A 26,301-nucleotide genomic window follows, 5' to 3' on the forward strand; every position below is an offset into this window, starting at 1 on the left:
AACCTCTAGGTTAGAAATGTCTGATGGTATTAATGTTGTATTCTTCCAGGTGCCATCTTAGGTGGAGAGGTAACTGGAACAACCAAGCCGTTAATAGTGCATATATGTAGGTTCTTTTATATGGCCTGGTATATAATACAGATTGCCCTAACATTGTCACTTTACTTTGGAACATGGGTATGTAATATTTGTTCATTATAGTTCCCATTAAACTTATATTGATTAGTTCCCAAAGTAGAACTCACCATTTAAAATTTTATTAGTTCGGGCTAGAGGGATGGCTTAGCGGTTATATCTTGCCTGTGAAGCCTCAAGGCTCGATTCCTCAGGACCCATGTTAGCCAGATGCACAAGGGGCGCATGTGTCTGGAGTTCATTGCACTGGCTGGAGGCCCTGGTGTGCCCATTTTCTCTCTCTCTATGTTGCTCTCAAATAAATAAATAAAAATAAAAATACAAAAATTTTAAAATTTTATTTATGTTATATGCAGACTTGGTTTTAAACAAATAGGTTCCAGGTGTGGTGGTACATTCCTGTTACCCCAGCACTCCCAGTGCTCAGGAGGTGGTGGCAGCAGGAAAACTGGATTTATAGTATAGCACTACCCTGCCTAGCTGAAAACATGCTTCTATTACTATTTTTATCATCTATTGCTACTTGCCATTCTCCTCACCTGCAATACATTCACATTGCCTACACTTCTCTCCATTATATGTATCAATTTTTAAAATTAAATTAGATTAAATTAATTTATTTGAGAGAGAAAGAATGGGTGTGCCAGGGTCTCTAGCCAAACTCCAGACACATGCGCCACCTTCTGCATCTGGCTTACATGGATACTGGGGAATCAAACCTGGGTCCTTAGGCTTGACAGGCAAGCATCTTAACCACTAAGCTCTCTCTCCAGCCCTGTATCAGTTTTTTAACCTTGGAGCTATCTCACCAGCTCATATATGTATTAATTTTAAAAAATTACTAACTTTACTATAGCCATGAATGTTATTTACAACTGAGCTATAGAGTAGTATGATTCACATTTCTTTTCAGGGATTGGAGAGATGGCTCAGTGGTCAGAGTGCTTGCCTGCAAAGCCTAATGACCTGAGTTCAATTTGCTAGTACCTGCATAAAGCCAGATCCACAAAGTGGGTGCTTGTATCTGGAGTTCATTTGCAGTGCCTAGAGGCCTTGGCATACCCGTTTTTTCTCTCTCTCTCTGCTTATGAATAATAACTAATTTAAAAAATACATCAGCAGGCATGGTGGTACACACCTTTAATCCCACCAATCAACAGGCAAAGGTAGGAGGATTGCTGTGAGTTCGAGACTACCCTGAGACTGTATGGTGAATTCCAGGTCAGCCTGGGTTGGAGTGAGACCCTCCCTTGAAAAACAAACAAACAAACAAGACCAAAAAAAAAAAAAAGTATGTACCTATATACATTTTAGAAAAATTCCCTTTCATATAACCTTGCCTTATTAGTGTATGTTGGCACATGTTTAGTTTTCTTTTCTTTTTTTTAATTTTTTATTTATTTATTTGAGAGCGACAGACACAGAGAGAAAAACAGATAGAGGGAAAGAGAGAGAATGGGCGCGCCAGGGCTTCCAGCCTCTGCAAACGAACTCCAGACGCGTGCGCCCCCTTGTGCATCTGGCTAACGTGGGACCTGGGGAACCGAGCCTCGAACCGGGGTTCTTAAGCTTCACAGGCAAGCGCTTGACCACTAAGCCATCTCTCCAGCCCACATGTTTAGTTTTCTTAGTAACTTTTACCAGGACACTCTGAAAATCCTTTAGTAGAAGCATAAAGTATGAAATTATAACACTCCCATAGTAAAAGTCATATGAGGTCTGGAGAGAGGGCTTAGTGGTAAAGGAACTTGCCTGCAAAACCAAAGAACCCAGGTTCAATTCCCCAGGACGCACGTAAGCCAGATGCACAAGGTGGTGCGTGTGTCTGGAGTTCATTTGCAGCAGCAGAAGGTCCTGGCATGCTCACTGTCTCCCTCTCTTTCTCTCAAATAAATAATTTTTTTTTTTAAAAAGCATACGATAATATCTCATGGGAAACACTTATCTAGGATCACTCTTTCCATTTTTATTGGTCCTAAGCCTTTTTTGCAGTGTGTTTAATTTTTATTACTTTTGATAGTTTTTATATCAGTAGGTAATGTATTTGGATCATATTAATCCCCTATTATATTCTATCATCTCCCTCCCTCCTCCAGTACATCCCTTTTTATTCTCAGCTAGTCTCACTTCTAACTTTGATGTCTATTTTGTATGTGTATGTGTCTTGCTGAATTTAATTAGGGTTGCTTGCATGAACATCGGTGGGTAGAGGGTGTTATTTAATGGAACATGGGTAACTTACCAGTGGCTATACCATTGAAAAAAATCTTCCCCTCCGTTAGCAGCCATTAACTGCCAGTAACTCCTAAGAGAAGGGTGGGGCCTCGTGAGCTCCTTTACTATCCATGATGGAATGTCCAATTTTGTATAGGTAATCACAGCTGCTGAGAGTATATGAGTGCAAGTCATGTCATGTCCAGAAGACATCTTCTGTGTCCTGTCGATATCCAAAGCATGTAGTCTCTCCATCAATCATCTAGGCCATTTTTTCATAGGTCTAGAGAGTCCTGAGACTTTCACCAGTAGCTTCCTTGGATCTTTTTTGCCTCTTGGCCCTGGATCCCCTGTATACCATGTACCTTCTCCAGAGCAGCTTATGGAAGGATAGGGCTTATTTTGGCTTCAGTTCTGAAACTGAAACCTATAATGGTGGGGAAAGGATAATAGGGTCAGGCAGCTGGTGTCACATCTTCTCATCAGCAAGAGCACCGAGTGGGGCTGAATTAACACACCTCAAGGTTCTCCCCTGTGACGTACTTCCTCTAGCAAGGCTCCACCTCCTAACATCCAGACAGCACCACCAACTGGGAATCAAGAGTCCAACACATGTGTCTCTGGGGGCATTTCAACCTCCAAACCACCACATCCTGTTTTTAGGATCTCATGTAGTTTCTTGAAAAAGAGTTTATCAGAAGTAAAGTTTTTGAGACCTTGCATGTTTACTATATTTCAAACTTCATTTGTTAGTATAGAAGTAAGTGTAGGACAGTAATCATTCCTCAGTATTCAGAAGACACACGGATCTTCCATGCCCAGTGTTTTTATTTAAAAGTTTGATGCTATTTGGTCCTTAGTATAAAAGACCTGTTGTTTTCATAGTCTGAAAATTTTCAGATCCTTTTTGGCCCTGACATTCTGAAACTTCATGCTTAGAAACTTCAGAGTATCCATTTTCCTTCATTCTCTTGAATACTTCATGGGCTTTTTAAATCTGGAACTTCAGTTTTAAAAAATTAAAAATAATATTTAGTAATTTTTAATTTTTTTCCACTATAATATTTTACTTTTTGAAGAACTCTTATTCTCTGACTTTTTCCTTTTAAAAAAATATCTCTTGGGCTGAAGAGATGGCTTAGCGGTTAATGCATTTGCCTGCAAAGCCTAAAGACCCATGTTGGACTCTCCAGCTCCCACATAAGCCAGAAGCACAAAGATGAGGCAGGTGCAAGGTCACACATGCTCTCTAGGTGGCACAAACATCTGGAGTTCCATTGCTGTGGCTGGGGACCTGGCAGGCCAGTTCTCTGTCTCTCTAAAATAAAATTAAAAATAATTTTTTTAAAAAAGCTCTCGTTTTTGTTTCTGGTATTATTTTCTTTTATTTGCTTATTTTATTTTATTTTTTGAGATAGAGTCTCCCTCTAGCCCAGGCCAATCTAGATTTCACTTTGTAGTCTCAGGGTGGCCTTGAACTCTTCGCAATCCTCCTACCTCTGTCTTCTGAGTGCTGGGATTAAAGGTGTGTGCCATCACGCCTGGCTTATTATTTTATCTGTAAAGAAGGTAATTATATTTTTGTAGCTTTGTGACTTTGTTCCCTGAATTGTCTCTCTCCTTTAGAGTTCTTTTTCCAGTTGTTTCAGTTTCTAGCTTTTATCTAGAAGGGTTTCTGTAAGTATTGGTCTATAATGTACTCTGGCTATCTATAATGAATAAAGATTTTTTAAGTTTATTAGAAGGCAGAACTATATATATTGGTCTGTTTTTCTACATTTGGCCTCACAAAAAATAATTAAGTGGAAATGATGTTCTATTAAAGGACCCTTAACTGTTAGGTTTTGTTTTGTTTTTCTCTTGAGCCAAATAATCTTAAAGAGCAGCTTCCAGGCTCATGCTTAGTAGGATCAAAGCATTGCAGATAGGATTCTGGAACAAGCAGAGGAAGGGATCTTGACACCCCCACTCTACAATGTGTAGACTTAATCTTCTTTCCAGAATCACTGTTCACCCCTCTTTACAACTTGCTCCTTGCTGTCACTGAATCAAGACCCTCTAGATACCACCACATTATGATATTGGAGTCAGTGAAATCAGTTACGAAAAGGAAAAATTACTGAAAAGTTAACTTACTTTCTGTTTTAATATTTAGAATAAACTCTATTTGTATTTCTACTTTCACAGGTCATCAGAACATTCTGTTATTAAGCCATCTGTTGGAGATTCTACAGGGAATCTATCAAGGACAAAAGGAGAAGAGGTATTACCCTGGGAAAGGCAGTATCATTGTTATTAAGGAATTATTAGTTCAAAGAAAATGGGTTTTAGGGCTGGAGAGATGGCTCAGCAGTTAAGGTTGCCTGCAAAGCCTAACAACCTGAGTTAATTTCCTCAGTACCCACATAAAGCCAGATGCACAAAGTGGCACATGCATCTGGAGTTCATTTGCAGTGGCTGGAGGCCCTGGTGCACCCATTCTGTCTCTCCTCTCTATTGCTTTCTGCTTGAAAATAAATAAATAAATATATTTTTTAATTAGTTTTAGAAATGTTCATTATTGTGGCTGTAGAGATGGCTTAGTGGCTAAGGCCCTTGCCTGTGAAGCCTAAGGATCCATGTTCAACTCTCCAGGTCCCACGTAAACCAGACACACAAGGTGTGATGCAAGTGCGCGAGGTTGCACATGCGCACAAGATGGCACACATTTTTGGAGTTTGACTGCAGTGGCTAGATGCCCTGGAGGGCCAATTCTCTCTCTCTCACATAAAAAAGATAAAAGAAAAGAAAAAGAAATGTTCATTATTGGCCTTGGGAAATGACTGAGGAAGTAAGAACACTTACAAAACAAGAATGAGGGTCTGGATGGCCCAGCAATTAAGGCACTTGCCTGCAAAGCCTAAGGACCAGAGTTCAGTTCCCCAGTACCCATGTAAAGCCAGATGCACAAAGTGGCACATGTATCTGGTGTTCACTTGCAATAGCTACAGGCCCTAATGTACCCATTTTATTTCTGTCTCCTCTCTGTCTCTTTCTGCTTGCAAATGGATAGATGGGAGGAAAGAAAGAGGGAGAGAAGCTGGGCGTGGTGGCTCACACCTTTAATCTCAGCACTTGGGAGGCAAAGGTAGGAGAATCCCATGAGTTCAAGGCCACCCTGAGACTACATAGTGAGTTCTAGGTCGGCCTGGGCTAGAGTGAGACCCTACCTCACAAAAAAAAAAAAAGAAAGAAAGAAAAGAGAGAGCCGCGCGTGGTGGCACACATCTTTAATCCCACCTCTCGGGAGGCAGAAGTAGGAGGATTGCCTTGAGTTTGAGGCCACCCTGAGACTCCATAGTGAATTCCAGGTCAGCCTGGGCTAGAGTGAGACCCTACCATGAAAAACCAAAAAATAAAATAAAATAAAAAAGAAAGAAGGTCTAAAAGACTTCTTGAGTTCAGTCTCCTGTACCCATGTGAAAAAGCTGGATGTGGCCCCTCTAACTGTGGGCCTGTGGGAAGCAGAGCAAGTATCCCTAAGGCTCACTGGTCAGCCAGCCTGACAAAATTGCAGCTCAGTCTCACTTAGAGACTGTCTCATGGAAGCAGGAAGAGCAACAAAGGACACCGATGCTCTTCAGCCTCTGAGCACATAGGACGTGTGTGTATGCATTAGGTGCACACTAGAAATGTGCACATCATAGCACTCGTACTACACAAAGGGGGGAGGAATGGTCATTGTGGTCAATTTTGTTATTTCTCTCAAAAGTAGTCAGATGGATCTCACTGGACTAAATGAGTAGAAAACATTTGTTATACATATAATAGCCAAGTAGTAACCTTGAATTGACATATGAGTTAGGACTCTGAATCTATGACAGATTTGTTCAGGTATTCTGGTACCTGTATTGGGTTTTTCATCAGTACTTTTTGCTTTGGAACCAGATATCCTCTCCTGTCTATAATTTATCTGATTTCTCCGAGATAAAAATTTAGTCTTATGACATAGGGTTTAAAAAAATTTTTTTTCAAGTGCCTACAGAGCTCAAACAGGAAACAAATGAAGTTAGCCATTTTCATGATAAGTACATAGGACTATTTGTTCCTTGCATAAAGACAAATACTAGTTTTTTGAGTTCTTTTGACATTTTTTTGGGGGGGGTTTCAAGGTAGGGTCTTATTCTAGCTCAGACTGACCTGGAATTCACTATGGAGTCTCAGGGTGGCCTTGAACTCACGACAATCCTCCTGTCTCTGCTTCCCAAGTGCTCAGATTAAAGGTGTGCTGAGTTCTTTTGACTTGTAAGAAAAGCTAGCAGCCTAGATTTTTCATGTGAAATCTATTTTATTTTATTTTTCATTTTTTTGAAACTATTTTATAAATGACTACAAACTTAAAAAAAATTAAAACATACTGGAAGATAACAAATTAAATAATTTAGGAGCATCTGCTATAAAGCAACTCTTCTTATTCTTCTTATTCTACTGAAGCCTGTTTAGTCGTTCTTTTTCTCTTATCTTCTCCATACTATTCATTTACTCATCATATTTCTTAGATGTGAATCAAGGGGTAAATGTAACACTTCTAGTTAAATAAATTCATATGAGACAAACTATATAAGACAGCAGATATTGTATGATATTATTTTGTCCTCCACTTTTCCCAAGAAGGGTGTACTGCTTGGAAGCATTAAAGTTTGGGTAGGAGGAGAGGATAGTCTCTTCATTTGTCCTTGAGCTTTTGCAATAATGATCAGAGCTAAAGGGATCCCTTTTGTTTGGACTTAACATTCATACTTTTCAATGACACCCTTTGGTTGACTCTGGACATGCTGCATCCGAAGATCTCTATTCTGTTTTGGTCAGTCCTGGTCAGGATAACCATGTTGTTTCAAAGGACATTGAAGGCAGGAGCTTTTATACAGAACTGCTTCAAACTTGCCTCATTAGAGGAAAACTGTGGACAGATAGACAGTTTAAAATAACCATGAATTTCAAATGTTCTGATTAAAGGTGTTTTATAGTTTTAAAGGGGACATTTTAAATAATTTCATTTTTGAATGCTGAAGTATTCATTGGTGCAGTAGCCTTTTAATACTTCCTCCTTCCCACCTACCACCCCCCCCACACACTGAAGAGTTATTTCACTGTATTGCCAACTTTTGTCTAGAACGAATTCTCTTGTCACAGTCTTCCAGCTAGTAGCCTGTATATTTCTACTGGAAATATAAACGATGCTCTGATTTTTATTTTTATTTATTTACTAGAGAGAGACTGACAGACAGACACACAGAGAGTGGGTATGCTAGGGTTTCTAGTCAGTGCAGAGGAACTGAAGGTACTTGTGTCACCATGTGCATTTGGCTTATGTCAGTTCTAGAGAATAGAACCTGAGTCCTTAGGCTTCACAAGCAAGCACCTTACCTGCTAAGCCATCTCTCTAGCCCCTTTATTGCTTTTGCTAGAACTTTGATACATATGAGTTTTACCCCCTTTGACAGAGAGTTGAATATGAGAATATATATTTAATCTTATATTTTTGTCTTTAATTGGTGAAGAAAAATAGAATGTTTATGAGCTATCTGACTGACTTTTTTTTTTTTGGTTTTTTGAGGTAGGGTCTCACTCTGGTCCAGGCTGACCTAGAATTAACTCTGTCTCAGGGTGGCCTTGAACTCATGGCAATCCTCCTACCTCTGCCTCCCGAGTACTAGGATTAAAGGCGTGCGCCACCATGCCCGGCTTCTGACTTTGACTTTATGATGATTAACAAAAAGTAGAGCCAGGTGTGGTGGTGCACGCCTTTAATCTTAGCACTTGGGAGGAAGAGGTAGAAGGATCGTTGTGAGTTTGAGGCCACCCTGAGACTAAACAGGTCTAGGTCAACTTATACTAGAGTGAGATACTACTCTGAGGAACAAAAACAAACAAAAAAAGTAGAAACATTGTTAATTTGGATTTGTCATAAAAGATTTACTAGTAGTTAACACAGAATGATCAATCAGGAATAATATAGTTGTAGTGAACTGAAATTATTCATAGAATGAATCATTGTTTTCCACAGGAGGAAAAATCAAAGCAGCAGTTTGTTTGTATTAACACCCTAGAAGACACACAGGCTGTTAGAGCAGTGGCTTTTCATCCGAGTGGTAGTTTATATGCTGTCGGCTCAAATTCAAAGACTTTGAGAGTGTGTGCCTATCCAGAAGTGATTGACCCAAGGTAAGCTTTGCATTGCTCTACTTGCCTGAGTTTGAAATTGCCATGTTCATCCTTTTTCAGAATTGCTATTAGCGGTTCAGTTTTTTTTCTACTAAGCTTTATTATCAATGCTTAGAAAATACTCTCCCATCAACTGGGCGTGTCTTTAGTCCCAGCACTCCGGAGGCAGAGGTAGAAAGATTGGCCTGAGTTCGAGGCCATCCTGAGACTACATAGTGAATTCTAGGTCAGCCTGGCCTGGAACAAGACCCTGCCTTGAAAAAAAAACAAAAAAGAAAATATACTTCATCAATTTTTTTTCTTTTTCTTTTCTTATTTTGAGGTAAGCCCAACAGACTGCCTTTTTTTGTTTGTTTGTTTGTTTTGTATGCAGGAGTGAGAGAGAAAAAGAGACACATTTGGCACACCAGGGCCTCCAGCCACTGCAATTGAATTCCAGATGCATGTGCCTCCTTGTGTGCATGTGTGGCCTTGTGCATTTGCATCACTGTGTGTCTGGCTGACATGGGTCCAGGAGAGTCGAACATGGGTCCTTAAGTTTTGCAGACAAGTACCTTAACTACTAAGTCATCTTTCCAGCCAATTAATTTCTACAAACAGATTATGCATATTTAATAGGCTTTTAAAATATTTTATTGATTTATTTGAGAGAGAAAGAGGCACAGAGAGATGGAGAGAATGGGCACGCCAGGGCCTCCAGCCACTGCAAACAGATTATAGACACGTGTCACCCTTGTGCATTTGGCTTTATGTGGGTACTGGGGAATTGAACCCCAGTCCTTAGGCTTTGCAGGCAAATACCTTAACTGCTGAGCTATCTCACCAGCCCCTTAATAAGCTTTTTAAAAAAAGAGTAGTCTTAGTGGGCTGGTGAGTTGGCTCAGTGAATAAGGTGATTGCCTGTAAAGCCTGATGACTTGAGTTTAATTTCCCAGTACATAAAAAGCTAAATGCACAAGGTGGTGCAAGCCTCTGGAGTCTGTTTGCAGTGGTTGGATGCCCTGGCTTATCCCATTCTTTCTCTTCTCTTTCTGCTTGTAAACAAATAAAAATATTTTTTTAAAAAGAAAATATACTTCTCATTATTAATTTTGTTTTCTCCATAAAAGTTTTTAATTATGCCATTTTTCTCATTTGGAAGCACTATCAGCTTTCTTTTACTTTCTTTTTGGTTTTTGATCTAAAATCCATGAAAAATAAGAGAAATAATTAAAAAAAAATTTTTTTTGAGACACACAGAGAGAACCAACATGTCAGAGCCTCTAGCCACTACAGATGAATTCCAGATACATGCGCCACCTTGTGCATCTGCCTTACATGGGACCTGAAGAATTGAACCTTGGGCCCTTAGGCTTCATAGGCAAGCACCTTTACCACTTAGCCATCTCTCCAGCCCATAGTGATTTTTTTTAAATCATAGGGAATCGAGCCTCTAACGAGGGTCCTGAGGCTTCACAGACAATAGCTTAACCACTAAGGCATCTCTCTAGCCCACAAATAATATTTGCTGAAAACAGTAAGGGTAAACAGTAAGAAGTAGGGTAATGATATATTTGGGGGGTTTTAAATATTCTTTACATTGTTACAGTTTTGTGTGTAGTACATGTGCTGTGTGTGTGATACATGCATGTGTGTCTGCAGATGCTCAGTTATGGAGACAGAGGAAGATGTCAGTTGTCCTGTCACTTCTGCCTTATTTTCTTGAGATAGAGTCTGTCCCTGAACTTGGAGCTTACTGTTTTCAGCAATACTGGTTGACCAGTAATCCCTAGCAATCTTTTTGTCTCTGTCTCCACTCAGCACTGGGGTTACTGGCATGTGTGACCATTGCCTGCTTTTATTTATTTGAGAGAGAGAAGAGTATGGACATGATTGGACCTCTTGCTAGTGCATACCAACTCCAGACACATGTGCCTCTTTGTGCATCTGGCTTACATGGGTGATTAGGAATGGATGACCAGAAGGCTTTGCAAGCAAGCATCTTTAATGGATGGGCCATTTCCTCAGTCCCCCATGCTGGCCTTTTACTGAGTGCTGGGAATTCATACTGGTGCACCAAGCTTTCTTCACCTGATGAGCCATCCTGCTGAGCTATGTTACATCATTTTTCTTTCTTTTCTTTTAAAAAAAATATTATTTGTGGGCTAGAGAGATGCCTTAGTGGTTAAGCTATTGTCTGTGAAGCCTCAGGACCCTCGTTAGAGGCTCGATTCCCTAGGACTCATGTTAGCCAAATGCACAAGGGAGTGCACACATCTGGAGTTCGTTTGCAGTGGCTGGAGGCCTGGCACGCCATTCTCTCTCTCTCTTTCTCTCTCTCTCACCCTTCTTCTTTCTCTGTCTGCCGCTCTCAAATAAATAAAAATAGACCCCCCAAAATAAAAAAAAAATATTATTTGCAACCCAGGCATGGTGGTATATGCCTTTAATCCCAGCACTCAGGAGGCAGAGGTAGAAGGATTGCCATGAATTTGAGGCCACCCTAAGACTACATAGTGAAATCCAGGTCAGCTTGGTCTAGGAGTGAAACCCTACCTTGAAAAACCAAAAATAAAATAAAATAAATAAATATGTGTGTGTATGTGTGTGTGTGTGTGTGTATGAATATAATTTGTGTGCATGCATGCGTGCTTTGTGTGTGTGCATGTGCGATTGTGCATGCGTACCTTCCTTGGTCTCTTGTGCTGCAAACGAAAGCCCATCTGGTTTTATTTGGGTGGCTAGGGAATTGAACTTGGGCTAACAGGCTGAGCAAGTAAGCACAAACCCTGAGCCATCTCCCGAGCTCCTACATAATTTTTCTTTTATGATCTTGTAATCCTGGTAACCTGTGTCATTGGGCATGGTTGTATGCACTTACAATCCCAGTACTCAGGAGGCTGAGGCAGGAGGATTACAAACTCAGGGCCAGCCTAGTTTACATTGTGAAGCCTTGTTTCAGTAAACAAACAAAAAAAATGTTGAGAATTATTTTTCTTCCCTCCCTTAAGAATAGCCATAATATAGAAGTTCAGATGAACTAATTTTAGCAAATAAGAAAATATGTATTTTTTTCTTTTTTAGTGTTCATGATCCTCCTAAGCAGCCAGTGGTACGTTTTAAAAGGAATAAACATCATAAAGGATCCATCTACTGTGTGGCCTGGAGTCCCTGTGGACAGTTACTAGCAACAGGATCAAATGACAAATACGTAAAAGTGCTGCCGTTCAATGCAGAGACTTGTAATGCAACAGGTAGGGCCCAATGCAAGTGTGTAAGCTAGCTAACTACCTTGTTCGTGTTTTTTTCGAGAGTGAGAATGAAAGGGCACACCAGGGTTTTTCAGCTGCTGTGAATGAACTCCAGACGCATGCGCCCCCTTGTGTGCCTGTGCGACATTGCACACTTGCATCACTGCATCTGGCTACGCGGGACCTAGAGATTAGACCATGCGGTCTTGGGCTTTGTAGGTAAACACCTTAACTGCTAAGCCACCTCTCTAGCCCTAGTGTGTGTACTTTTTACCCCCTCTTGTATCTCTACCTTGTTGTTAATGAAATCTAACAATGTAAGCTTAAAGAACTTATTTTTACATGCTGGCTATTTAGTTACAGCAAAGTATAGTGAAGCATTGTTTTTAAATGAATTCCTGCAGGTGGCCAGATGGTGTCTGAACTTCAGAAAAATTTTAAGAGAAAAATAACTTTTGGGTTTATTTTATTTTATTTTATTTTTTGGAGGTAAGGTCTCACTTTAGCTCAGGCTGACCTGGAATTCACTATGTAGTCTCAGGGTAGCCTTGAACTCACAGGCGATCCTCCTATGAGTGCTGGGATTAAAGGGATGCATTATCATGCCCAGCTTTTTCCAAAATAACTTTTTTTTTTAAAATATGTTTTTAGGTAAGCTGGACATGGTGGTGCACGCCTTTAATCCCAGCACTTGGGAGGCATAGGTAGGAGGATTGCTGTGAGTTCAAGGCCACCCTGAGACTCCATAGTGAATTCCAGGTCAGCCTGGGCTAGAGTGAAACCTTACCTGGAAAAAACAAAACAAAACAAAACAAAATACATTTGTAGGGCTTTACCTCCTTTTGCCTCCCTATGGCAGGATCTCTCTGTACTTCCTCCTCTTTCCTTCTCTTAATATAATAAAGTCTCTCTATACCTTAAAAATATTTTTTTTAAATTTATTTGCAAGCAGAGAGACAGAGAGTGGGTATGCTAGGGCTTCCAGCCATTGCAAGTGGAACTCCAGATGAACGTGCCACCTTGTGTATCTGGCTTTATGTGGGTACTGGGAAATTGAACCTGGGTTGTCAGGCTTTGCAGGCAAGCGTCTTAATTGTTGAGCTCTCTCCAGCCCTGAAAAATAACTTCTTGCCAGGTGTGATGGCACACGCCTTTAATCCCAGCACTTGGATCACTGTCAGTTTGAGGCCAGCCTGGGACTACCAAGTGAGTTCTAAGTCAGCATGGGCTAGAGTGAAACCCTACTTTGAAAAAAAAAAAAAAAAAGATAACTTTTTTAAGGACTCGGGCTATAGCTGTGTTGTAAGACCAGTTGTCTGACATGCATGAGCCCAGGACTGCATCCTCAGCAACACACACCCTTTTAAATAATTACCATGCAGGTTGGAGAGATGGCTTAGTGGTTAAGGCTTGCCTGTAAAGCCTAAGGACCCCAGCTTGAGGCTTGATTTCCCAGTACCCACATAAGCCAGATGCACAAGGTGGCTTGTGCATTTGGAGTTTGTTTGCCATGGCTGGAGGCCCTGGTGCACACATTCTCTCTCTCTCTCTTTCTGCCTCTTTCTCTCTTTCTGTCTGTCTGTCTCAAATAAATAAAGAAAAAAAATTAAAAATAGGGCTGGAGGGACGGCTTAGCTGTTAAGGCATTTGCCTGCAAAGCCAAAGGACCCAGGTTCAATTCCTCAGGACCCATGTTAGCCAGATGCACAAGGTATCACATGCGTCTGGAGTCCTTTGCAGTGGATGGAGGCCCTGGCATGCCCATTTTTTCTCCTTCTTCCTCTTTCTCTCTGTCAAATAAATAAATAATCATAATAATCACCATGGGTATTTTTACAGAGTGTCTATCCTTTTTTGTTTTGAAATAAAAGATAAATACTATATGCAGCTCTATTTCAGGGATAGAAGTAACTGAATCAGTATTTTGACTTCTTAAAGTATATGTTTAATAAAGTGAAATTGTTTATAATATCATTCCTTAAGTCAAAGTATAAACCGTACTACTGCTTTACATTTTATTTTTATTTTATTTATTTGTTTATTTATTGAGAGATACAAAGAGGCAAATATAGAGTGAGAGAATGGCCATGCCAGGGCCTCTAGCCACTACAAACAAACTCCAGGCGCATATACCACTTTGTGCATCTGTCTTATGTGGGTACTGGGGAATCAGATCCTGGGTCCTTGGGCTTTGCAGGCAAGTGCCTTAACTGCTAAGCTATCTCTCCAGCCCTGCTTTATATTTTTAAATTAATAATTTAGGTTAGCAATAAAATTTTATTACGACATTTCATAGATGTGTGCAGTTTTTAGTTGTTCTAATTCTGCTTTGTTCTAATACTAGTACTGTATTACTTTTGAGAACTATGAGTTCTGAGGCAGTTTAGCAATCTTGTTATCACAGTAAGTTGAGCAGCATCTTTTTTTTTAATTCTTATTGCTGTTTCAGGACCAGATCTGGAATTTAGTATGCATGATGGGACAATTAGAGATCTGGCATTTATGGAAGGCCCAGAAAGCGGTGGAGCTATTTTAATAAGCGCTGGAGCAGGGGATTGTAATATTTATACAACAGATTGTCAAAGAGGACAGGGCCTTCATGCTTTGAGCGGACATACTGGTATGTAAGAATTGGTCTCAGGTGCTATTTTTTCTTTTGTTCAACTTGTGCAATTTTCTCTCTGCATTTTCTGTAGTGAATATTTGTAATCAAAATTGATCTTTCCAGGATAAGAAATTTTTATTTCAAAAAATTGTACATTTTAGATAACACAGTAATGATAAATAACATTGGCATTTCCCTATGTGCTAATCACATACTTCTTTAACTTAATCCTCCCAACCATTACATGATACAGGAGGTTCTAGCCCTACTTATATTGGAAGAAAGTTGAGGCAGAAAGGGTAAAATGAGTTGCCCAGTATCATAAGGATAGTAGGTGGCAGAGCCAGGTTATAACTTTTGGTCTATTTCTTTTGAAACTAGTAGTAACTCCACAAATACTTCTGCTGCTGAGCATAGTGGCGCAAGCCTTTATCCCAACACTCAGGAGTCTGAGGTAGGATTTCTGTGAGTTGAAGGCCTGCCCGAGACCACATAGTGAATAACAGGTCAACATAGACGAGAGTGAGACCCCTACTTCAAATACAAATATAAATCTATATGTATTTGCCTGTTTCCTCCATGAAAAAATGGCACTATTTCAAGTAATAAATTTTATTTATTTATTTATTTTTTTTTTTGAGGTAGGGTCTCACTCTAGCCCAGGCTCATCTGGAATTCACTCTGTAGTCTTAGGGTGGCCTGAACTCACAGCGATCCTTCTACCTCTGTCTCCTGAGTTCTGGTATTAAAGATGTACACTACCATGCCCAGCTCAAGTAATAAATTTTTATCTGTACATATTATGACATTGAAATCTAGAAAAAACTTACTCTACTAATAGAATCACCAATTAAAAATTGAATTTGTTCACTGTGAGTTTGATGTGCATTTTATTGAATTTTTTAATTGTCAATGTGTTTGATATACATGTATATATAGAATATTTCATAATATTTGATTAACCAGACCATCACTTGCCCAGTGAAGAATAGAACTTGACTTTGAACGTGTGGAAAGATCTTTTCCCACAGCAGTAACTGAGTAAATGATCTTTTCTAGGGCATATTTTGGCACTTTATACCTGGAGTGGCTGGATGATTGCATCTGGTTCCCAAGATAAGACAGTTAGATTCTGGGATCTTCGAGTACCAAGCTGTGTCCGTGTTGTTGGTACAACATTCCATGGAACTGGTAGGTTTTCCATTAATTTAAACAGAGCTAAATGGGTAAAGAGTCTTATAACTAGCGTCTACTTCCCCCTTAATATAAAACAAAATAGATCTGGGGATGTAGCTCAGAGTTATGCTTACCTAGAGTGCATGAAGCTGTGGGTTGAATCCCCAGCATAAGCCAGATATGATAGTGCACACTTGTAATCCAAGCACTTGGGAATTGGAGGCAGGAGGATCAGATGGTCATACGTCATCTTCAGTAACATTGTGACTTCCAGGCCAGCCTGGAATGCAGAAGACCCTGTCTTATTTTTTTTTCAAAAACAAAAATAGTAAAATACTTTGTATTTTATTTATTGCTTTTCAGTTCTTTCAGAATATGTTCAGTTTAAGAAACCTAAATCTCAGGGAAATTAAATATTGGGTTCCAAATTGGTCTGTTAGGAGGAAAATTTTAGAATTGTGCTCTTGAAAAAAATATATATTTACGTTTCTAAAAAACGTTTGTGGGCATGTGCACACATGTGTATGCGGGTGCCAGGGTCTCTTGCTGCTGCAAATGCGTGCCCCTCTAGCTTCATATGGGTGGCTGGGGAATTGAATTGAATTGCAAGCAAGCACCTTTAACTGCTGAGCCATCTCCCATGTATTTATATATAGACACAGGATCTTTCCTGGTGGATTTAGTACTGGAGATGGAACTCAGAGGTCTGTGCATGCTAGGCAAGTACTCTGTCAACTAAGCTCCATCCCCAGCTCCTCTAAACATGATTTTAAAAATGATGCACATGGGGGTGGGGAGGTAACTCAATCAGTAAAATGCTCAGGCCTCACAAACATGAGGACCTGAGTTCAGTGCCCAGCACACCATGTAAAAGTCTGAGTGTGGTGGTGTTTGCCTGGAATCCAAAGTCTGGAGAGACAGACAGGTGGATCTCTGTGCTTACTGGCCAGCTATCTAGGCCAAGCAAATGAGAGACCCTGTGTTAAATGAAAGGCAGACGGAATACCTGGACAACAACACCTGAGCTTGTTCTTTGGCCTCCACATTCATGCACACACCCTCTGTGTGCACACACACACATACACACATAATTTAAAACAAAAAGCTCGGCGCCTGAAAAGATGGCTCAGTGGCTAAAGGGACTTGCTGCTGGACTGGGTTCAGTTTCCCAGTATCCAAATAAAGCCAGATGCACAAAGTGGCACATGTGTCTGGAGTTTGCTTGCAGCAGCAAGAGACCCTGCCTTGCCCGTACTCATTCTCATTTTCTTGTTCTGTCTCTCAAGTAAATAAAATTTTAAAAACATAAAAAATAATATAGTAATACATAATATATATTACTTATTTTTAAATTTTTTATTTATTTTTAAGGAAAATATGTTTTAATTGTGGGCTAAAAATGTCTAATACAGTAACCATGAATTAGAAACATTAAGATTCCAAATACAATGCTAAAGAATTTCACAATGGGATGATGGTTTTAACAATCCTTTTCTGAATACATTATGATCTTTAACAGATAGTATCTTAATCGGAATGATAAGGCAAAAATAGTAAAACCACACTTTTCCAATAAAAAGTTACACATTTTCTTCTGTAGGATACCTGTCATACAAGAAACAGAGAAGATATGATCACTGTATTGCACACCCAGGGACAAAAGGGAATCTGATTGTAGAATGATCGAGTCATCTTTTTCCTCTCTATCATCTCAGCATCTCATTTCCTTTTCTCTCCCCAAAGACTTTCTTCATCTGAGTTTCTTCCTTCATTATGAGAGGCCTACATCTCCTCCTCCTCCCACTTCTGAGCCTGCTTCATCTTTATCCTCCTCTTCCTCTTCCTGTTGCTCTTCATACCCTTCAGGTAGACCAGACTCATCTTCCTCCTCATCTTCATCTCCACCCTCCTCATCCTCCTCTTCCGAGTCTGGGGCTTCATTAATCTCCTGATCAAATCCATCTAAATATGTGATTTGTTGCAGCTCAAAAATACTTTCTCTGTAATCTTCCAGGTCTGTGATCTCACATTAAACAAGTCCAGACTTTCCAAATTTTTAAGATTTTGCAGAGCTTCTACTGTACTGAGATCTTTGATTTTGTTTCCACTCAAATTGAGGTAGGTAAGATTTGGGCATTTCTCTGCCAGGGCTTCCAAGCCTCCAGAAATTATATTGTCACTAAGTTCTAACTTTCGAAGTTTATTTAAGCTGGAAAAACAAGCCAGTAAGCTTAACTCCACATTAGCTATGCTCAGCAACTGTAGTTCTTTGAAAGTGTCATTCAGGCCTTCAATTTCTCTATTGACACACAGGCAGTTATCATGAACTAACTCTGTCACCTCCTCTAGAGCTCTGTTCTTTAAGTGCAGGTTAATCTTCTTCATCTCCATATCTTTTTCCTGCCTTTCCCACCCCACCTCTCAACCTTACCAGAAAAAAAAAGAAAAGAAAGCAAAAAAGAAATTTAAAAGACTTGGTAATGAATGAAGAGAAACACAAATATAAATGCCCACGACCACCAAAAGGTGTGGGGAAGAAAACAAATGGAGCCCAAGGAGTTGGGACTTTTCACTCAGCTCTCCCCCAGCCACCACCACCACCACCACTTCCTTGTCCACACACGTGTGCACGCACATACCCACACACCACACAGGCACACACACACACGCAGTTCCTTCCCCTTCAATGGCTGCTATGAGCAATTTTATTTATTTGAAAGAGAGCCAAAAGAAGAAAAAGAAAAGGTAAAGTTAAAGGAAAGAGTGCACCACAGAGCGAGATCAAGGGCAGACTCGACAACTTAATGAGATCCTGACTCAAAAGAAAAAGAAAGAAGAGGGCCGGGAATATAGCTTGACTACAACACTTGCCTAGAATGTGCAGTGCACGAGATTCAATCTTCAGTACAAAATAAGGCAAACAACAATCAAATGATGTCCAGGTAAAAAACTGAGGTTGAAAAAAAGAGTATACTGTTTTCTTCTTACTGTTCCTCCATCTCGTTCCTTGAAAAACCAGTTCCTAGCCGGGCATAGTGGTACATGCCTTTAATCCCAGTGCTTGGGAACCAGAGGTAGGATTGTGGGCATGAGTTCAAGGCCAGCCTGAGACTACATAGTGAATTCCAGGTCAGCCTGGAGTAGAATGAAACCCTACCTCAAAAAACTATTAAAAAAAAAAAGAAAGAAAGAAAGAAAGAAAGAAAGAAAGAAAGAAAGAAAGAAAGGAAAGAGACAGTTCCCTCCCCTCCTTCCTTCCTTCTGCATATGCCGTGTGTGTGGTGTGCGCGGGTGTACTGCCCTCTCTTTCTCACCTGCATGTTCCTCGTTTTGAAGAGTCTCTTCCCCCTTTCTCCTCCAACCCTCCTCTCCTTTCTTCTCTCTCTCCACTCTCTCTCTCTGAAATGTGGAGCTGTGATTTTTACTAGCCCCATTGATTCTGTGGTCTGTACTCAGGATTGGGCTTACACGCATGCATGGCCATGCCCAGCTGTTTGCTGGGTCTTGGGGAATTGAACTCAAGTCGTCTCAGGCCATCTTGGCCTCTCATGCTGGCAGCAAGCCCTCTCACCCATTAAACCATCTCTATAGCCCATGAGTGATCTTTGCTTTTTTATTTTTTTTGGTTTTTCGAGGTAGGGTCTCACTCTGGTCCAGGCTGACCTGGAATTAACTCTGTAGCCTCAGGGTGGCCTTGAACTCACGGCGATCCTCCTACCTCTGCCTCCCAATCTTTGCTTTTTAATGTGTGTGCGCGTGTGAGTGCAGACACACATGTACATAGAACACCTGTGCAGGTCACAGGACAACTTTGGGTGTGGGTTCTTGCCTTCCACTTTGTTGGACGCAGGTTTCTTGTTCATTGTATTCACTAGGCTAACCAGAGCTTCTGAGGGATTCTCCTGTCTCTGTCATAGGTGCACTGGAATTCCACATGTTCTCCTGTGGCTTTCACACACCTGTGTGTGTATCTGCACATATACATGCATACACCACACACACAGCACATACTTACTACACATGCAAAAAGAATCACCTGCTCTTGTGTTTTTCCTTCCGTTTCTGGAACATAGCAAAGGTGGCAGGGTCTTCCTGAATGCATGTGCTGTGTGCACAGCCTGAGTGCTCTCCTGTGTGTCTTTTCCTGGTTAGATTCTTTTCTTCAAGTTTCAGCTTTGTTGCCACCTGGCCAGCAAGAGAAGCCTTTTTTGACTGCCCTAATAGGGACCTCACCCCACTATTTTCTGTGACTGAACTCTTGATATCTGCTTAAAATGAGGTATTTGTTCACTTACTTTTTTTTCCTTTTTTTGCAACAGGGTTTCTGAGTCTCTAGCTCAGGCTGACCCGGAATTCATTATGTGGTCTCAGTGTGGCCTCAACCTCATGGTGATCTTCCTTTCCTACCTCTGCCTCCCAAGTGCTGAGATTGAAGGCGTGCGCCACCACACCCAGCCTTGTTCACTTACTTATTGCTCATCTCTTCTAGTAGATATTAAGCAGTCACATCTGTTTTATTTCCCAGAGTAGATAAAGCATCTAGTATATAGCGCCTGGCCCAAGATCCTAGTAACTTAATAATCACTTTTTTGAGTAAATGAACCTGGATTTCTTTTTTATTAGTTAATTTATTTATAATAAATAAATAGTAAGTTATTTTTACATAAATAAAATTTTCCTTTTTGGTTCTTTATTATTATTATTATTGACAAGTTTCATAATTATAGACAACAAACCATGATAATTCCCTTTCCCACTTCCCCACTTTCACACTTCTACTCTCTGTGTCCCCTCCTCCCCTTCTCAATCAGTCTTTCTTTTGATTTTTTTTTTTTTTTTTTGAGTTTTGATTTCTTGGTTTTCGAGGTAAGGTTTCACTCTAGCCCAGGCTGACCTGGAATTCACTATGTCATCTCAGAGTGGCCTCAAACTCATGGTGATCCTCCTACCTCTGCCTCCCAAGTACTGGGATTAAAGTCATGTGCCACCAAGCCCAGCTTATTATTATTTTTTCTTTTACTTTAGAGAGAGTAAGAGAGAGAGAATTGGCATACCAGGGCCTCAGCCACTACAATCGAACGCCGGACGCTTGTGCCACCTAGTGGGCATGTGCAACCTTGTGCTTGCATCACCTTTGTCTGGCTTACATGGGACCTGGAAAGTTGAACATGGATCCCATACAAGTACCTTAACTGCTTAACCATCTCTCCAGCCCAAATCTCTCTTTGATTTTGATGTCCTCATTTTTTCCTCCTATTGTACTGGTCTTGTGTAGGTAGTGACAGGCACTGTGAGTTAATGGATATCCAGGCCATTTTGTTTGGTTTGTGTGTGGTGGCTAGAGGCTCCAGCATGGCCATTCCCTCTCTCTCTCCACCTCTTTCTCTCTCAAATAAATAATTTAATTAAATTTAAAAATATCAACAGCCAGGCGTGGTGGTGCATGCCTTTAAATCCCAACACTTAGGAGGCAGAGGTAGGATTGCTGTGAGTTCAAGGCCACCCTGAGACTACATAGTGAATTCCAGGTCAGCCTGAGCTTGAGTGAGACCCTACTTTGAAAAACCAAAAATAAATAAATAAATAAAAAGCTGATAAATAAAAAGCTGCCTGGGTTTACATCTGGGTCCTCTGTTCTGTTCCATTGATCTATGTGTCTGTTTTTATGCTAGAACCATGCTATTTTTGTTATTATGCATCTGTAATAGATCTTAAAATCACGTGTGGTGATACTGCCAACCTTATTTTTCTTGCTCAGAATTGCTTTAGCTATTTGAGAATTGCTTTAGCTATTTTTTTGGCAAGGGGGGGGGGCTTCTTTTTTGCTTCCAAGTGAGTTTTAGGTCAATCTTATTTTTGTGATAAAGTTCTCAAAATATTTTTCCTAACAAGAAAAATTGAATACTAAGTAATAAAATTTTGTTAAAGTTAAGCTTTTGTAGGTTCACAAATCATGGCAAATATCTAATATTTTTTCACCCCTTAATAATTATCTTGTCCAAATAGAACATTGTGGAAGAGGGGCCAGCAAGAATTTAAGAGCCAGAGGGTAGGAAGGCTTATGTGAGGCATTGTCCTGCACAGGAACTGACTGGTATACTCATGGCCCAACAGTGATTACCAGTAATCACAGTTACCCACACAGAGGAGGGCCCTCAGTGGAATGGGGGCAGGGGAGAGGGGACATCAGAGGATAACCCAAGGGGAATGAATATACCCAGTCAGCTCTGTGTTCATATATTAAAGGTCACAATAATTTTTTAAATGATACAATCTCTTTTTAATTTTTATTTATTTAAGAGCGAGAGAAAGAGGCAGATGTGAGAGAGAGAGAGAATAGGTGCACCAGGGCATCCAGCTACTGCAAAGGAACTCCAGATACATACCTTGTGCATCTGGTTTCCAAAGGTCCTGGGGAATTGAACCTGTTTCCTTTGGTTTTTTAGGCAAGCACCTTAACTGCTAAGCCGTCTCTTCAGTACCACCTTGTTTTTTTTTTTATATTTATTTGTTTTGGGGGTTTTGAGGTAGGGTCTCACTCTCCCCCCTTTTATTTTATTTGGGGTCTCATTCCTGCCCAGGCTAACCAGGAATTTATTATGCAGTCTCAGGCTGGCCTCAAACTCACAGTGATCCTCCTACAAGCTCTGCCTTCCAGGTGCTGGGATTAAAGGAGATTTTTTTGTTTGTTTGTTTTTTTGTTTTTCAAGGTAGGGTCTTGCTCTAGTCCAGGCTGACCTGAAACTCACTATGTAGTCTCAGGGTGGCCTTGAACTCATGGTGCTCCTCCTACTTCTGCCTCCCAACACCCTGGATTAAAGGCATGAGCCACCATGTCCAGCTAAAGGAGAAAATTTTTTAAACTGATTTTATTTTATTTGCAAGAAAAACAGATCAGAAAGAGAAGGAGAGAAAATGGGAAAATGGGTTTGCCAAGGCCTCTAGCCATGCATCTGGCTTTACATGGGTACTAGGAAATCAAACCTGGTGCCTTTGGCTTTGTAGACAAGTGCTTTAACCCCTGAGCAATCTTTCCAGTCCCTAAATGAGAATAATTTTAAAAAGTGGGGAGGCTGGAGAGATGGCTTAGCAGTTAAGGTGCCTTCCTTAACTTCCAAGCCAAATGACCCAGGTTCAATCCTCAGGACCTATATAAGCCAGATGCACAAGGTGGTACATGAGTCTAGAGTTCATTTGCAGCGACTGGAGGTCCTGGAGCGTCCATTCAATCTTTCTGTGTCTGCTTCTTTCTCTTTCTCTCTCTCTCTCTCTCTGCCTCTTTCTCTGTCTCTTCCCTAAACCTCCAAAAAAGAATCATTTTGTGGTGCTGGAAAGATGGTTGAGTGGTTAAAGTTGCTTGTTTGCAAAGCTTGATGGCCTAGGTTTGATCCCCCAGTACTGATGTAAAGCCAGATACACAAAGTGGCACATGCCTCTGGAGTTTGTTTTCAGTGGCAAGAGGCCCTGGTGTACCCATTCTTTCCTTTCTCTATCTCTTCCTCTTCTTTCTTCTCGACTCTCTTTTACCCCCTTCTATCAAATGAGTAAATAAAAATATAAAATAGAATAAATAAAAAAAAATAGAAGGGCTGGAGAGATGGCTCAGCAGTTAAGATGCTTGCTTGCAAAGCCTAACAACCTAGGTCTGATGACCTAGCACCCATGTCAAGCCAGATGCATAAAGTGGCAAAGTGGCACATGCATCTGGAGTTTGTTTGCAGTGAATGGATGCCCTGGCATGCCCATTTTCTCTTTCTCTGTCTCTTTTTCTGTCCTTGCAAATAACTATGTGGTATAGTTAGAGCTTTGGACTTAGCTTATTTTCTGTTCAGTTCCTGTTGGTAGTAAATGACACGTTGTGTTGAGGTTGAGGCATTTCCTCTACTGTTGTTCTAAAGTATAATTTATTAGTAACTTTTCTTGTACTCTCAGATAGACTCTAGAGAGAATAAGAAAAATATTCTACTTGAGCATAGAAGCATTTCTGAGCCCTTCCTCAGTAGTGAAAAGTAAGAAGTGGTCTCTCTAGCCTTGCTCACCTGTTCCATTTTCTGATAATGTTTCAATATAAGGTTCTTTAAAATGATCAAAAACAACAACACATGAGCCGGGCGTGGTGGCGCATGCTTTTAATCCCAGCACTTGGGAGGAAGAGGTAGGAAGATCACCATGAGTTCGAGGCCACCCTGAGAATACAGAGTGAATTCCAGGTTAGCCTGGACCTTACCTTGAAAAACCAAAACCAAAAACATCAAACAGAATTTTTTTTTTTTTTTTTGAGGTAAGTCTTGCTGTAACCCAGGCTGGTCTGGAATTCATTATGTAGGCTGCTCAGGCTGGCTTTGAACTCAAAGCAAAGACATGTGCCACCATGCCCAGCTCCTTACAGAATCTTGCTTCATCCCTTGTCTTTAAAAAGGACTTAAATGCCTATTGGTTGACTGTTGGTTTGGATTTTTCCATAACTGGACAGCAGTGGTGTGTGGCTTAGTTACCATGGTTGGTATATGGTGGTTTAGGTGTACTGACTGACTCTGTTCCTCCCCCACAGGGAGTGCAGTGGCATCTGTAGCAGTAGATCCCAGTGGGCGCCTTTTAGCCACGGGCCAAGAAGATTCTAGCTGCATGCTGTATGACATAAGAGGAGGAAGAATGGTGCAGAGTTACCACCCTCACTCCAGTGATGTTCGCTCTGTTCGATTCTCCCCCGGGGCTCACTACTTGCTGACAGGCTCTTATGATATGAAAATAAAGGTGACAGACCTACAAGGTGAGGAAGAGTGATCCTTTTGTTTTTGTCTCCTTTTCTGTTTGGAGTGTTTTTTAATAGCTTGATCATGATGATTTTCAAATTTTAATTTTATAGTATTTATTAAGCAGGCTGCATTAAGATTTCTTATAGAAAATTACTGCATAAATGGAGTAAAGTTTATATTGGTTGTGTCCAGTTTAATTTTAATTTTTGTTATTTTTAGTTAAGTATTTTCATTTATTTATTTGAGGGAGAGAGAGAGAAAGAAAAAGAAGCAGAAAGAAAAAGTTCAGTATGAGCACATCAGGGTCTCTTGCCATTGCAAATGAACTCCAGATGCGTACAGTGTTTTGTTCATCTGGCTTTTCTGGGTACTAGGGAATTGAATACAGGCCATCAGGCTTTTCAAGCAATCCCCTTTAACTCCTGAGCCATCTCTCCAGTCCCTAGTTTTTATTTTTAAACATCTATTATGTAAATATTTATTGTATATCATCTAGGAACAGATGAATAATTAGTTAGCTTTCTTCTTTGTGGAGCTTATATTTTAAAGGCCAGTGAAAGATAAAGTAATACATGATGTAATTTAAAGTAATGGCAAGTGCTATTAACAAATTTAGCACAATAGGAGATAATGACTAGAGTGACAAGGGAAAGCCATGTGAGATAGGATAGCTAGAGTAGGTATCTTCAGGGTAATGCCATTTGCACAGAGGCCTGAATGATGAGAAGGAACAGTGAGTGATTCCAAGACCCTTGGAGAAGCAGGAACCAACTTGGCATGGTCATGACACCTGAGGCCCAAGTGACTGCTGGAACTTATGAACCAAGAGAAAGAGAGACCAAAGTCTAATTTTGAAGCCAATGTTCATCATTTCAATAATAAAAAATAGGCTTATTTTTAAAAAGCAATTTTAGGATAATAGCAAAATTGAGAGAAAGATTTCCCATGCACAGAGTCATACATAGCCTTCCTCACTGGTAGTCTCCCACTTTAGAGGGTCCATTTGGTGCCAATGTACCAGTTACTACAGAGCTGCAGACTTTGTACAAGGTATAACACAAGTCCTTTGGGATATTTCAAATCAGTTTTATGATTTGAATTACATTTTAAAAGAGAATTTGAGGGCTGGAGAGATGGCTTAGCAGTTAAGGCACTGGCCTGCGAAGCCTAAGAACCCAGATTCAATTCTTCAGGTCCCACATAAGCCAGATGCACAAGGTGGTGCATGCATCTGGAGTTTGTTTGCAGTGTCTAGAGGCCCTGGCATGCTCATATTCTCCCCCCCCCCCCCCCGTGTGTGTGTGCTGTGTCCCTCCCTCTGTCTCTAGTAAATAAATCAGGAAAAAAAGATAATTTGCTGGTTATGGTGGCACATGCTTTTGAGGAGGAGTGCTGTGAGTTCAAGGCCACCCTGAGACTACATAGTGAAACCCAGGTCAGCTTGAGTTAAAGTGAGACCCTACCTGGAAAAGAAAAAAAAAAAAAAGATAATTTGAGTTTTGTAGAGAGAGTGAATTATAAGTCAGTCAAGAATAGAAGTGCAGGGCTGGAGAGATGGCTTAGTGGTTAAGGCACTTACCTGTGAAGCCTAAGGTCCCAGGTTTGATTCTCCAGGTCCCATGTAAGTCAAACAAGGTGGTCCATGCGTCTGGAGTCCACTTGCAGTGGCTAGAGGCTTTGGTGCACCCATTCTCTGTCTCTCTCTGTCTTTTCCCCTTTCTTTCTTTTCCTCTCTTGACTCTAATAAATAAATAAAAACAAAAACTTGAAAAAAATAAGTGTAAGTTTCAGTGAAAAGTCTGCTGGGGTACTTCAAGTGAGAGGTGGTGGCTGGGGCTAAGGCATGGAGATGGAGCGTTCTGAAAGGAGTAAGTAGATTTCAGAGCATTCTGATTTGCATGGATTAGGGTCAGGGAATATGGAAACTAGGAATATGATGCTCCTGGGTTTCTGACATAGTACCTTTAGTTGAGGTGAAGAA

General features: G+C 40.5%; 1 protein-coding gene and 1 pseudogene across 7 annotated transcripts in view; one reads left to right on the forward strand and one right to left on the reverse strand.

Annotated features, from left to right (window-relative positions):
• Positions 1–26,301, forward strand: part of Wdr47 (WD repeat domain 47) — an 89,450-nt gene that overhangs the window by 61,136 nt on the left and 2,013 nt on the right. For 4 of the 7 annotated variants that reach the window (XM_045138487.1, XM_045138488.1, XM_045138490.1 and 1 more), the window contains exons 9-14: positions 4,537–4,612; positions 8,396–8,553; positions 11,617–11,786; positions 14,227–14,403; positions 15,448–15,579; positions 24,116–24,334. In XM_045138487.1, coding sequence (XP_044994422.1) covers positions 4,537–4,612; positions 8,396–8,553; positions 11,617–11,786; positions 14,227–14,403; positions 15,448–15,579; positions 24,116–24,334 — 932 coding nt within the window. The remainder of the gene's footprint in view (positions 1–4,536; positions 4,613–8,395; positions 8,554–11,616; positions 11,787–14,226; positions 14,404–15,447; positions 15,580–24,115; positions 24,335–26,301) is intronic. The other 3 variants (XM_045138489.1, XM_045138492.1, XM_045138493.1) reach the window with 1 other exon arrangement.
• On the reverse strand, positions 17,336–17,955 carry LOC101613342 (annotated as a pseudogene).

This window comes from Jaculus jaculus, chromosome 19 (assembly GCF_020740685.1).
Source record: "Jaculus jaculus isolate mJacJac1 chromosome 19, mJacJac1.mat.Y.cur, whole genome shotgun sequence".
NCBI lineage: Eukaryota > Metazoa > Chordata > Mammalia > Rodentia > Dipodidae > Jaculus > Jaculus jaculus.